Source organism: Punica granatum, chromosome 6, assembly GCF_007655135.1.
Source record: "Punica granatum isolate Tunisia-2019 chromosome 6, ASM765513v2, whole genome shotgun sequence".
Lineage (NCBI taxonomy): Eukaryota > Viridiplantae > Streptophyta > Magnoliopsida > Myrtales > Lythraceae > Punica > Punica granatum.
In genome coordinates, this window is record NC_045132.1 from 16,616,781 (window position 1) to 16,628,794 (window position 12,014).

The 12,014-nt window shown below is 40.7% G+C and overlaps 2 protein-coding genes and 1 non-coding gene across 4 annotated transcripts; 1 reads left to right on the forward strand and 2 right to left on the reverse strand.

Moving 5' to 3' along the window:
• The first annotated feature begins 2,784 nt into the window (after positions 1-2,784).
• On the forward strand, positions 2,785-7,255 carry LOC116211815 (mitochondrial substrate carrier family protein ucpB). Of its 2 annotated transcripts, none has more exons than XM_031546336.1 (9): positions 2,785-2,916; positions 3,076-3,192; positions 4,694-4,755; positions 4,853-5,089; positions 5,181-5,351; positions 5,490-5,539; positions 5,622-5,754; positions 6,595-6,632; positions 6,819-7,255. In XM_031546336.1, the coding sequence occupies exons 1-9, from the start codon at positions 2,877-2,879 to the stop codon at positions 6,913-6,915; spliced, it is 945 nt and encodes a 314-aa protein (XP_031402196.1). In that variant the 5' UTR covers positions 2,785-2,876; the 3' UTR covers positions 6,916-7,255. The 2 variants fall into 2 exon arrangements, with proteins under 2 accessions (XP_031402196.1, XP_031402197.1); XM_031546337.1 differs by having other exon boundaries at positions 2,898-2,916; positions 4,694-4,760.
• On the reverse strand, positions 3,649-3,722 carry TRNAW-CCA. Its single transcript has one exon. It is a non-coding gene; the product is annotated as a tRNA-Trp (tRNA).
• On the reverse strand, positions 7,233-9,777 carry LOC116211814 (serine/threonine-protein kinase-like protein CCR4). Its single transcript, XM_031546334.1, is given in 2 exon segments — positions 7,233-8,519; positions 8,522-9,777. Coding segments are annotated over 2 exon segments (2,376 nt in total). The 5' UTR covers positions 9,650-9,777; the 3' UTR covers positions 7,233-7,271.
• Positions 9,778-12,014: the final 2,237 nt, after the last annotated feature.

Sequence of the window (12,014 nt, forward strand, 5' to 3'; positions counted from 1 at the left end):
CATGATCAGTTTTAGTTAAGAATGAGTTCAACGTCATTGAGCAAAACCTCGAACAGGGAAGTGTGTGTTATTTTTTCTTCCAATGGGAAGTAAACAATAGCACTTAAGTGGGTGTTTATCGAACTCATTCAAATGGAGATAAAATAGTTAGAGGAATTTATTATTAAAAAATTAGTTATAGTAATTGTTAAGAAAAAGTTTGTGAGATAACCTATTATAAAATTGAAAAAAAAGACAAAAAATAATAATGAATAATTGTGAGAAGTAAATAATAGCACTTGAGTGGGTGTTTGGTTTCCAAATAGAACTCCTTCAAATGGAGATAAAATAGTTAGATGAAATTATTATTAAAAAATTAACTATGGTAATTGTTATGAAAAAGCACGTGAGAGAATTTATTATAAAATTGAAGAAAAAGATAATAAAAAATATTGAATAGTTGTGAGAATTTAGGATTATAAAATTAGTTATAATAATGATTAGAAAAGGCATGTGAGAGAATCCACATATAATATATGAAGTTTGAAGAGCGGATTGTCATTATTCGATTTGAAAACTCAAAGCTCTTGTTTTAACGTTGATGGTTGTCAGAATTGGCCCATTCGAACACCCTTAGCTTCCCATTAAGTTGTCTCTTCACTTGCTTTATTTTAAGGAAGTTTGATGTACCTTCACTGCATGCATGCATTTCTACTATTGCTGCCATTAAGTTTTGTCCCTTCACTTGATTTATTTTACGGAAATTCGATATACCTTCATTGTGTGCATGCATTTCTATTATTGCTGCCATTAAGTTATCCTTTCACCCTTTTTTTTAAGAAGTTCGATGCACATTTATTGTGTGCATACATTTATATTATTGTCGTCATTTTTTTTTATAAAAAAATTTCTTCACGTGAATTGATAACCCTTAACTTCACGTGAATTTACCTTTCATTTTTAATTAAATGAACTTATACTGTATTTTCAATGTTATGTTCAACGAATGTTAAAAGTTTGTCTAGATTATTTGCATGTAATAATATATAATAATTTTTCTCGCTAATAGGAAAGAATTCATCAAAATATGTGATATGTTTTGAGTTCAATGTGCTAAATTCTCTATAAATACCCAAACAATTTCACTTTTATCCATCGTCTTTTTATTCTCTATGTTCTTTTTCTAATCACTTATACATATTACATGATTATGGTCTATCTATAAGCATATTGTTCACTTTATACGTCTGGAGCGAGTGTTTTTTTATTGTGATAATGGTTTTACATGTGGCTACCTTTTTTTCTAGTCATCGAAATATAACTTAATGAAATCCGATTTCGTAGGCAAAAGTACCATAGGGCCTGATCAAAATGCAAAATGAAGTCATCTTGTTACAAACAATTTCTCTAAACATAGCAAAAAAAAAAAAAACACAGGCACACACAACATCTTGCGACTTGCATTCTACAAAGTATGATCTAACGAAATTCGATATCTCAAGCAAAAGTAACATAAGCCCTCCTCAAAACACAAGATAAAGTCATTCAGTAAATACAGCGCAACATGCGGGTTTTGTCTATTGTTGGATTAACATCCTACAACTTGCATTCTACAAAGTATGATCAAATGAAGTTCGATGTCCCAAGCAAAGTAACATAAGTCCTCCTCAAAATAAAAGATAAAGTCATTCAATAGATACTTATCCATCTACTTTCGAAGCAACAGGCGGATTGTGTCTAGTTTATTATTAAGTTTGAGAAAATATGAAATAATAATAATTGTGTTGTTGAATTAAGAAAAGAATAAAAAAGAGTGGATTATGTTTGACAACTCCATTCCACTCAACTCCATTCCATTTTTCTCAAATTAAACAACATAATTATTACTATTTTATCTTTTTCTCCTATTTAATAATAAATTTTCACACATATTTTTTCTAAACCATTATTTTTTACCATATTTCCAAACATTATTACAATCAATTCTTTTATAATAAATTTCTTCATTCCACTCTTTTTTTTTACCAATTCAATGACATAATCATTATTTTTTTAATCTTTTTCTCCTATTTAATAATAAATTCTCACGTATTTTTTCTTAGCTATCATTACAATCCTACTTAAACATATACAATAATATTTGGAATGGAGTAATTTTATTACCAAACGCCACCTTAATAAAAACCATTGTTATCAGAACAAGACCGGATCGATCGGTTCAACCGGTTGGATCGGGAACCAGCACCATATCCGGTCCGGTTCACCTGAAAACCCAAATTGTAGATTTGAACTGCCGGATCCATTAAATCAGTCGGATTTGAGCAAAATTCCATTGAACCGACCTGTTTTATGAGTTTTTATTTAATGTAAAAATTACTTAGTTGTATAAGGATTTGAACTCATAACATCTTGCTTCCTATACTAGCATACTATCAATCAAGCCACCACTACTTTTTTGTTCTTTAAACTCTACTTTTAAGTACTTATTAAAATCCAATATTTATTTTGGTGTAAGAAAAATTAAATATATATATTTTCTTACACTATTCTTATATTTCTTTTAAATCATCATATTTCTATCTTAATTATCATAATTTTTTTAATAATATGAATATTTATTTTATTTTAATTAAACGTGCAGTACGACCCATCGAATTTTCGATTGGACCCATAAATCCATGACCCATAACTCTGTCGGTTCATCATCCGGTCCGGTTCTGATAATACTGATTAAAATCAAATAAAGCAAAATTTTAATTTTTAAAAGAAAGAAAAACAAAAAAGAAAAAAGAATTCCCTGTCCGTTCAAAAATGGTGTCTTCCATTCGGAAGGCATTTCGTCTCTTTCTTCTTTCCACAATCAATCAAAGCCTCTTCCCGCCGAAGGGCCAAAAGAAATGGGCGGCGACTCCGCCTTGACAGCTTCTTCGCTCTCAGGTCCCGCTCTTGTCACGCCCATTCCCCTGCCTCCTCTCGGAATGGGACGATTCGTCCGTCTGCTTCCCGATTTGTGGAATGAGTCCCGGGATTTTTTTTTTGTGTAAATTTTCTCTCTATTTTATCTGACAATTGGCGATTCGATTCGATATGGCGCAGGTTCCGTGAAGGAGAACAAGAGCCAGAAGTGGGCACCGTCGCCGTCCCAAGTTTTCTATCACTTCGGCACCAGCGGGACATCTGTCGCTGTTGCCACCGGGATCACTCATCCTCTAGGTGATTTTCTCTTTCCCCCGCTTTCAATCTACTGCGAATTATTTCTGGCAATCCCAACGCTGTAGTCGTGGCCGATGTCATTTTTCGAAGAAAAAAGGGAGTCCGATGGGCCTTTTTGATTGCCTATATATGATTGATGCTATGAATGTAAACCGGAAAATTGATTTGGTTAATGATAGTATGCTAATTCGTGAACTTTGAAGTCACGCCGGTTTTCTGTGTTTTAGTAGTCTAAGTTTGGAAGAAAGTTGGGAGATTGTCAAGAAACCGGAAGTTAAGAGAGGCTACGAGGAAGAGTTAAAATCAAAGAGCAAGGAACAACGTACGAAACTCAACCTGTTCGAGCTTTGTCGAGGGATCAGGATCCTACCTGTATCAGGATAAAGTGGATTCTTATTTTTCTGGTGTGGACCATCTGTGCATCATAAAAGTCATCTTCCTAACCAAGACCCGAATCACGCTCTGTAGGATTTGAACCTACAACATCGGGTTTTGGAGACCCACGTTCTACCGAGCTGAACTAAGAGCGCTTTCTTATCACAATAGATAAGACTATAAAGAAGAGTATTTTGTTTTGTAACCCCAATACATCTTGTATGCATATAGTATCATATACTACTCTTGCAATTGGGTCGTTGCGATTATGGGTTGGATGTCTAATTGTCCAGGCAGTAATGATAGTATCTTGTACCTGAACCGGTGGCTCACTTTTTCTAAGTAATGGGGAAGAGGACCGAAACATGCCACTGAAAGACTCTACTGAGACAAAGATGGGCTGTCAAGAACGTAGAGGAGGTAGGATGGGCAGTTGGTCAGATCTAGTATGGATCGTACATGAACGGTAGTTGGAGCCGGCGGCTCTCCTAGGGTTCCCTCATCTGGGATCCCTGGGGAAGAGGATCAAGTTGGCCCTTGCGAACAGCTTGATGCACTATCTCAATTCAACCCTTTGAGCGAAATGCGGCAAAAGGAAGGAAAATCCATGGACTGACCCCATCGTCTCCACCCCGTAGGAACTACGAGATCACCCCAAGGACGCCTTCGGCATCCTGGTCGGTCCGATCTTTTGGTCCTATATGTCCAATTCTGAGAGGAAATTGGGTGCCTCTGTTCTCAAAGATTTTCAGTCATTTTCCCCCCAAAGATCTTACCCATTAGCTTAACATCCAAACTATGAGAGAGAAGATGAGTGAGAAGAACGTGATGTTCATAATAAAAACTTTAACAAACAGAGAGGAGGCTTGCTCTTATGTATAGGAATGCTGGCTAAAGTAATAGACCTTGAACTCCTGGTAACAAATAACTATGGCACTGGTGGATACATGTGAAGATGAAATTCGCTGTCATTTCCTTTGGGCGTGATCCGTTTTTACCGTGTATAAACATATGTATGCATAAAAAGAAGTCCCATTTTGCTTTTTGTGGTTATTCTTGGGTGCTTCGACTTGCTAATGTTCCCGTTTGCTTTTTATAGTTATTCATGTGGTGCTTTGACTTGCAGATGTTCTCAAAGTAAGGCTGCAAATGCAACTTGTTGGTCAGAGAGGTCCATTAACTGGAATGGTATGGTATGGCCTATCCTTTTCTGTCCTCTTATACTTCTCTGCTGTGACGACGGATCTGGCAAGTGATTTTCTGTGAGGGGTTCTTTCATACGCAGGGACCGCTATTTGTTCAAGTAGTAAAGAATGAAGGGCCGAAGGCATTGTATCTGGGATTAACACCTGCATTAACCAGATCAGTTCTTTATGGAGGTCTCCGTCTAGGTCTATATGAACCTTCCAAGTATGCGTGTGATTGGGCTTTCGGGTCTACTAATATTCTGGTCAAGATTGCATCTGGAGCATTCGCAGGTGCTTTTGCCACAGCACTTACAAATCCTGTTGAAGTGATAAAGGTTTTGCAACTGTATTTAGATTTCAGGAACTATTGCTCTAGGCATAAGAACTATATTTTTAAGATTTTAATTCATCTTTCCTTCTGCACAGGTGAGGTTACAGATGAACCCTGGTGCAAGAGAGGGAGGGCCACTAGGTGAAGTGCGTAAAATCGTTTCTGAAGAAGGAGTAAAAGCTCTCTGGAAAGGAGTTGGCCCAGCTATGGCCCGAGCAGCTGCATTGACTGCATCACAGCTGGCGACGTATGATGAATTCAAGGGGGTGGGTCTTCACTGTGCCACTTGTCTCTTTGAATATCCAGAAAGCAAATTGCAGATTTACATATTTTGTAGCATGGAGAAAATGAATGCTTCGCTTGTTTGCTGCTTTCTTAACATATTCTCGATTGCTATGATGCAGATGTTGATGAGATGGACGCCTATGGAAGATGGGTTTCAGCTACATTTGATGTACTGTGCTGCTTGTTGCTTTCTGATTTGCTGCCTCATCTTATTATTTGGAGACACTGAATATACATTGTTTTCTGTGTAGCTCGAGCATTGTGGCAGGCACTATCAGTACTCTCATAACTGCGCCAATGGACATGGTTAAAACCCGTCTAATGCTACAGCGAGAATCAAAAGGAGTTGGAAAGTACAGAAATGGATTTCATTGCGCATACCAGGTTTTGGTCTTTTCTTTTTGTTTTAGATTAGTTTTGTTTCCCATTTGGTTGTTAGTATCAATGTTGTGTAATATGATTCACAGCCTATTACTAAAATTAATAGAAATGTATAGCCAGATGTATGTAATTTTGCTATTCAGTATCGCCAGAAACTGGTCATGAAAGTAACTTTTGTAAGGGCTTCTGGGATGCTGTGACGGATTGTACTGTAGGATTTTAGATATGTATTTTGTGGTGAGATCCTTGAACCTTTACAAATAGGTCATTTTAACTGTTCTATCACTAGGTTTCATGCAGATGCCTTCGCTTGACTGATGAAAGTTAGTTTAGAATGAAGAAAGTTACAGCAGAATGAGTACGACCTCACAGAGTAGAAAGGCAAATATAAGGACAAGCCTCTTTTATATATGCGTATAAAGTTATAAAAGGATTTGACAGCTTGACATAATTTGCTGCCTCAGAGACCAATAGAAATGTTGGGTGTCTATGTTTGAGAAAGAAGGTGATTGCAATGCGTGGGAAAGGACCAATCAACCTTTAGAATGTGGAAACTGATATTAATGTTGCCTCCTTTTTGACAATTAAAATCAGCAGTTTGTGTACTTAGGCAACTGTCCTGTTCTTCCTTCTCAGCAATTGAAGAGGCATAGTTTCTGCTTCTGCTGGAAATATGGTTGAAATCTTCATCCATGATTCGTTGAGGAATCATTCTGCTTCAACCTTTTCAAATTTAAGTTCATGCATTTTTTTGGTGTCCAGCGTGTTCATGTTCTGTTCCCTCATTATGAACTGCATCTTATTTAGTTGCCTTCTCATGTGCATTTCTTATCGTGATTTCAGGTTGTGCTTACAGAAGGTACGAGGGCACTGTACAAAGGGTAAGAAATTATTTTTAATTTATGCACTCACCAATGCTCCGTATGCTTTGCCCTGCACCTGTATTCAGCCAAAGTTTTTAATAGAAGTTGGGTTTTCACGAACTGGATGACTCTCTACATTGACCATCAGCTGGCATCATCAAATGACTCTGGCTTTATGAGGGCATTGACATTTTAACTCTACAGGGGCTTTGCAATTTTCGCAAGACTGGGTCCACAAACCACGATTACCTTTGTACTGTGCGAGAAGCTACGGGAGCTAGCTGGACTGAGGTCGATTTAGTTTCTTGGACTGTGTAGCTACAACATCAGAGCCTCTGCAACAGCATTGTATTTGAAACCCGGAAGGGACGATCTTGTTATTACAAGGTGTGGCATGGGGGAAAAAAGTGTCCTCCCTCCTTTCAAGTGACTTGTTATTGTCACATTTGATTGTCGCTCAAGAATTAGAATCTTTAGGATCTTACAAAACGGCCCATTCAGTCCACTCAGCCTTTCATGATTTTTATGTAATTCTGTTGGTAAGTTTTTTACAGGAAGGGCATTGAATTGTTCCATTATCCCTTTCTTGTCAATTCTTCGGCTACAACTTGAGAAAAATAAAATTGATGATTTATGCTTTTCTTCTATTGGCATTGATTATGAACCGTTTGTATCGACAACAATTGAATCGATGTGATCGCCAGTTAATGAGGGGGAGCATGCCGGCTGCGCCAAGCACGCAGTGAGAGCTCTTTCTAGGCAATTTACAATTTCGGTCGATGATGGCCGATCTCTACCTTCTAAGCGCACACAATCTGCAGCTAAATATCCTACATATGCCACGGCCTCTATCTCGAAAGGGGTCGGGGGAGGCACCTTCGGATCCAACACCCTGTGAATTTCATCGCTTATTATGTACGGAATGACCAAATCCACAACGTTCCTTGGGACCCCATTCTCATTCTTGTGGATCGCTCTGTATCCTGACAGCAGTTCGAGCAGTACAACACCAAAGCTATACACATCGCTCTTGGGAGTTAAGTGCTGGAGCCTGTAGTATTCTGGATCGACATACCCAACCGTACCGGCAGCATGGAGGGAGAGATGGGATCCATCGTCATCAGGGCCTGACAGGGAGAGCCCGAAGTCCGAAACCTTGGCTGTCCAATTTGAGTCCAGCAGTATGTTTGATGATTTGATGTCCCGGTGAATGACTGGAGGAGCTGCATAGACATGGAGGTACTCAATGCCTCGTGCTGCATCCAGTGCCACCATGAGACGTGCTGGCCACGACATTAATGAGGAGTGGTCGGGACTAAGCCTGTGGAGATGATCATGAAGGGAGCCATTGTCCATGTATTCATAAACCAGAATGAGCTCATCACTGTCCTCACAGAAACCGAATAATCGCACGAGGTTCTTATGGTTGAGCCGTGAGAGAGATTCGAGCTCATTGACGAATGCTCTGTCCCTGTCTTCTTGCCTTCTCATGACACCTCCAACTCCTCTATTCGGTGAGGCTGTGGAGATCTCCGCCCGCTTGATGGCGACCTGCCGCCCATCGTCCAACTTCGCGCAATAGACCGACCCAAAACTTCCTGTCCCAATCTTGAACTCCTGAGAGAAATTGTCTGTGGCCTCTGCGAGCACTTGCAAAGAGAACTCCTCCAAATGGGCCCCATTCCCCGCGCTAACCAAATGGCTAAGCCGCTTCTCCAATACTGGCTGCACTGGACCACTAGGGCTCGAACAATGGTCCTTCTCGGCCTCTTCCAGTCGGCCAGAGTCATGGATGCGGATCACCTTCTTTTTGCAGTATCTAAACAATAGAAAGAAGCAGACTAACAAGAAAGAAACAGACCCGACGCATCCCACCACGAGGAAAGCCACCATCTGGCCATCCATTCCATTCCTCCCGGTTCTGGCGAGGGCCGTGGTGGCGAAGGGAGTGGTGATGGGTCCGAGCTAGGAGCTTCTGGGGGTTCGCCCCATCCTCCTCCACAAGGCTGACATACCTGATATCCATTGCTGCAATAGTTTGAAGAAAGTGCGTATGGGGCACACGGGCACGAGCTCATGCATGGTCCAGGCAATACATTCTCGAACACCACAGGGTTCGAGTCCAGGTAGTCGTTGCCCCAGCAATACAGGGAAAAGCTCGACGAAACTCCACAGAACACAGTCCGCTTCGCTCTGATCGTGGCAAAGCTAATCCCACGCAATGCAGCCGGCAACTCAAATTCAAAGTTGTTCACGCCCCAACAGGTGACCGTCTCATTCAGCCTCAGAGCACAAGTTCGGTTCTCTCCCAAGGCCAATGATGTGAACTGCCCTTCAGGATGATTCTCCGAGCCCTCTGCATTATAAATATCTCCCCAGCAGTGCAAGCTATTATTTTGCGAGATTGCGCACGCGTGCCTGGGCCCTGCCTCGATCGAGCGGTAGAAACCCCCAGGTATGTGGTCAGTGATGTTCGAGTTACTGCCCGAGCAAATGATTTCTCTGCCAAATGACAATCCGCACGTGAAGTCGTTCCCCACTGCGACGGTCGACAGGTTCACATTAATGACCGTGTCGCCATAACCCGGCAGCTGCCAGCACCCAAGGCGATCGGTCCCATTGAAAATTCCACAGATGTGGTGGTTCCCCGCCTCAAGTTCTTTAATCACGGTACCGTTGTAGATCTGCTTGTAGTCCACGTTAGTCCCATTGGAAGAGAACCTCCAGACCACCATGACCGAAACCGACGACCATGACATCAGAGCACTCACAAACCCATCGCCCGATACGATCCCCGAGTAGGGAATCGTGTTGTTGATCTGGGGAATATGGATTCCGCTTGGGAAACTCGTACAATTGAGGGAAGTGGTCCTATTATTATCAGGGAGGCTCTGCAAGGCACAGATCAGGGTCTGATTCGACGACGTCTCGGATATCGACACGGTGGAGAGGGAATGGACGGGAACGACGACGACGACGAGGGAGAGGATCAAGAAGAGGGAGATGACTGTGGTGCTAAAGAGATGAGGGGCCATGGAAATGATTCTTGAATATGATAAGGTCTGATAATTTCATGGTGGGTGGGGGGTTGTAGGAAGGAAATCGCAAGGATCAAAGCGTTTCCTCTGTAAGGGAGTGAAGTAATTGTAACGTTGTTAACTTGACATTTAAGGGATGTGTGTTTTGATGCTTGAGACCAAAGACCGGTCTGGACTGAGGAAGGAAACGCGGTATGAAATTGAAGTAAGACCGGAGGGGTTCTTCGTGTGGACTAATGACCGAGTCAGTCCTTGTTCTTCGGGTGATGTATATGGTCAATGGTTGAGAATTTTGAAATACACGCTCAAGAAAACCCCAAGTCAAGCTTCGATGCGTGGACTCGAGCACAAGCGCAAGGCGAGATACCCAATCGAGCAGGAGCCGATCACTCGAGTGTCAGACCGAGTCGACGAGCCAGTGCAGCCCGGTGATAAGAATAATTGAATAAGTTTGGTATGGCACCTTGATGATCAAGCCTGTCTTGATCATGATAATATATAATTATTCATACTAAATTGATTTGTTGCAATCCGTGTCATCGACCAAAACTCATTCCCATTGTTTTGAGAAGCAGGTTCTACACAGATTGTTCCCATTTTATCCAACTAGGTAATGATTTAAGCATCTAATGAGTTAACAATGCTCGAAAAATAAGTATGGACTACAGGCCTATGAAAATAGATTGATTTAACGTTGGCTTAGGCAATTTATTCTGTAGTGTTGAAAAATAACATGAGCTCACATTGTTGAGAGTTCAAAGATTCAGAATAATCATGAAAGAGCGTAGCCTATTGACACTAACTTGATAATTGGGAAGTTCTAAATTTGATACTCGTGAGCTATTAATTTTTTTTTCATTAACTAGGCCCCACCCCTCCCTTGTAACCGGAAAAAAAAATCATAAGAATGCCAATATCGAAAAATTGAAGAGGAATTCCAAGACTTATATGAGATTAGATGTCACAATCTATCAACTCGAACTTTTGGGTTGGAAAATGATCCAATAGCTTATAAATTTGGTGGAAACTTTACATGGAATTACAGTGTGTGATACGCATATCCATGTGAGCTCATACCATACTATGTCTAGTCTATTGTCGAGGCAGCAAAAGTGCGCCTCACCGCTTAGTTAAGCCTGAGTCTTGAACTCGTGATTTAGTTGGAGTGCAGAGAGAAAGCCTGCTTCATCAGCCAAGTAACCCCTTCCTTATCACCCGAGGTGTGAAAGAAGATAGGTAACCTCGTGATTATATCCTGAGCACAGAAATATGCCATGTCATAAGCAGTTCTTGAGGGTGGGTGTTCTCCTCTCACCTAAGGTGTGAAAGAAGAAAAGTCACCTCGTGTTTATATCCTGAGCACGAAAATGGGCTGGTTCGTGGTTCTATCACGAGCATGGAAATGGACCGGGATGTAATTAGTTCTTGAGGGTGGGTGTCTACGCCATGCATTGACATGTGTTGAGAGTTAAAGATTAACAAGAAATCTCACATTGAAAAATTGAAAAGAAATCCTTGGTCACCTCATGATTATATCCCAAACAAGGAAATGAGTCGAGCTATAGTCAGCTCTTGAGGGCGAGTGTTCAAGCCATACATTGTCACGTAAGGATGAGTGTTGATTGAGAGTTAAACATTAAGAAGAATTCCCACATACCTTCCCCATGGTTGAAACTTATGAGATCCTCCGCAAGCATGGACTCGTTCTCCTTGATGAACCAGAACCACCATATCACCTGAGCAAATAATTTTTTTTCGATAATAAGGGAGACACATAGGCCTAGTATAAGGAAATGAAATAAAGCTAAATAAAGGGGCACATAAGTCCCATAGGTGAGGATCGAACCCACAACCTTTTGGTTCCGGGCGGCGCCTTGTACACTATACCAAGACTCCTTCCTTCCTAAGCAAATCATTAAATACACGATAAATGGTACCACAACACTAAAACCTTCAAAGACACATTATAGGCAACTTTTTGACATAAAATCTTGCACTATTTAAAAAGGAGTTTGTGCTTGTTTGTTTTTCTTCAACTTTGAAAGTGCGAGTTAATGTCAAGGCTGGGAATTTGTTTACCATGCCTCCGCTGCTCAAGTAGGATAGTCGCAGTTGAACTTGAAGGATAGATTGCTTAGTTCGGTACTTGTTTCCTTCCTCGAGTGCTTTGTAAAAGTTCGGATGGAAAGGGTTCTTCACATATTTACTCCTACCTAGCTACATTACCCAGAAAGGAAAAAAAAAAAAACAAATCGGAACCATATAATTTGCATCTATAAATGCTGAAAATTGTACTATTGTATAACAGACAGGGCCCAAACAACTTGCTTATTCATTTTTTTTTAGTTGTGTATCATGGTAT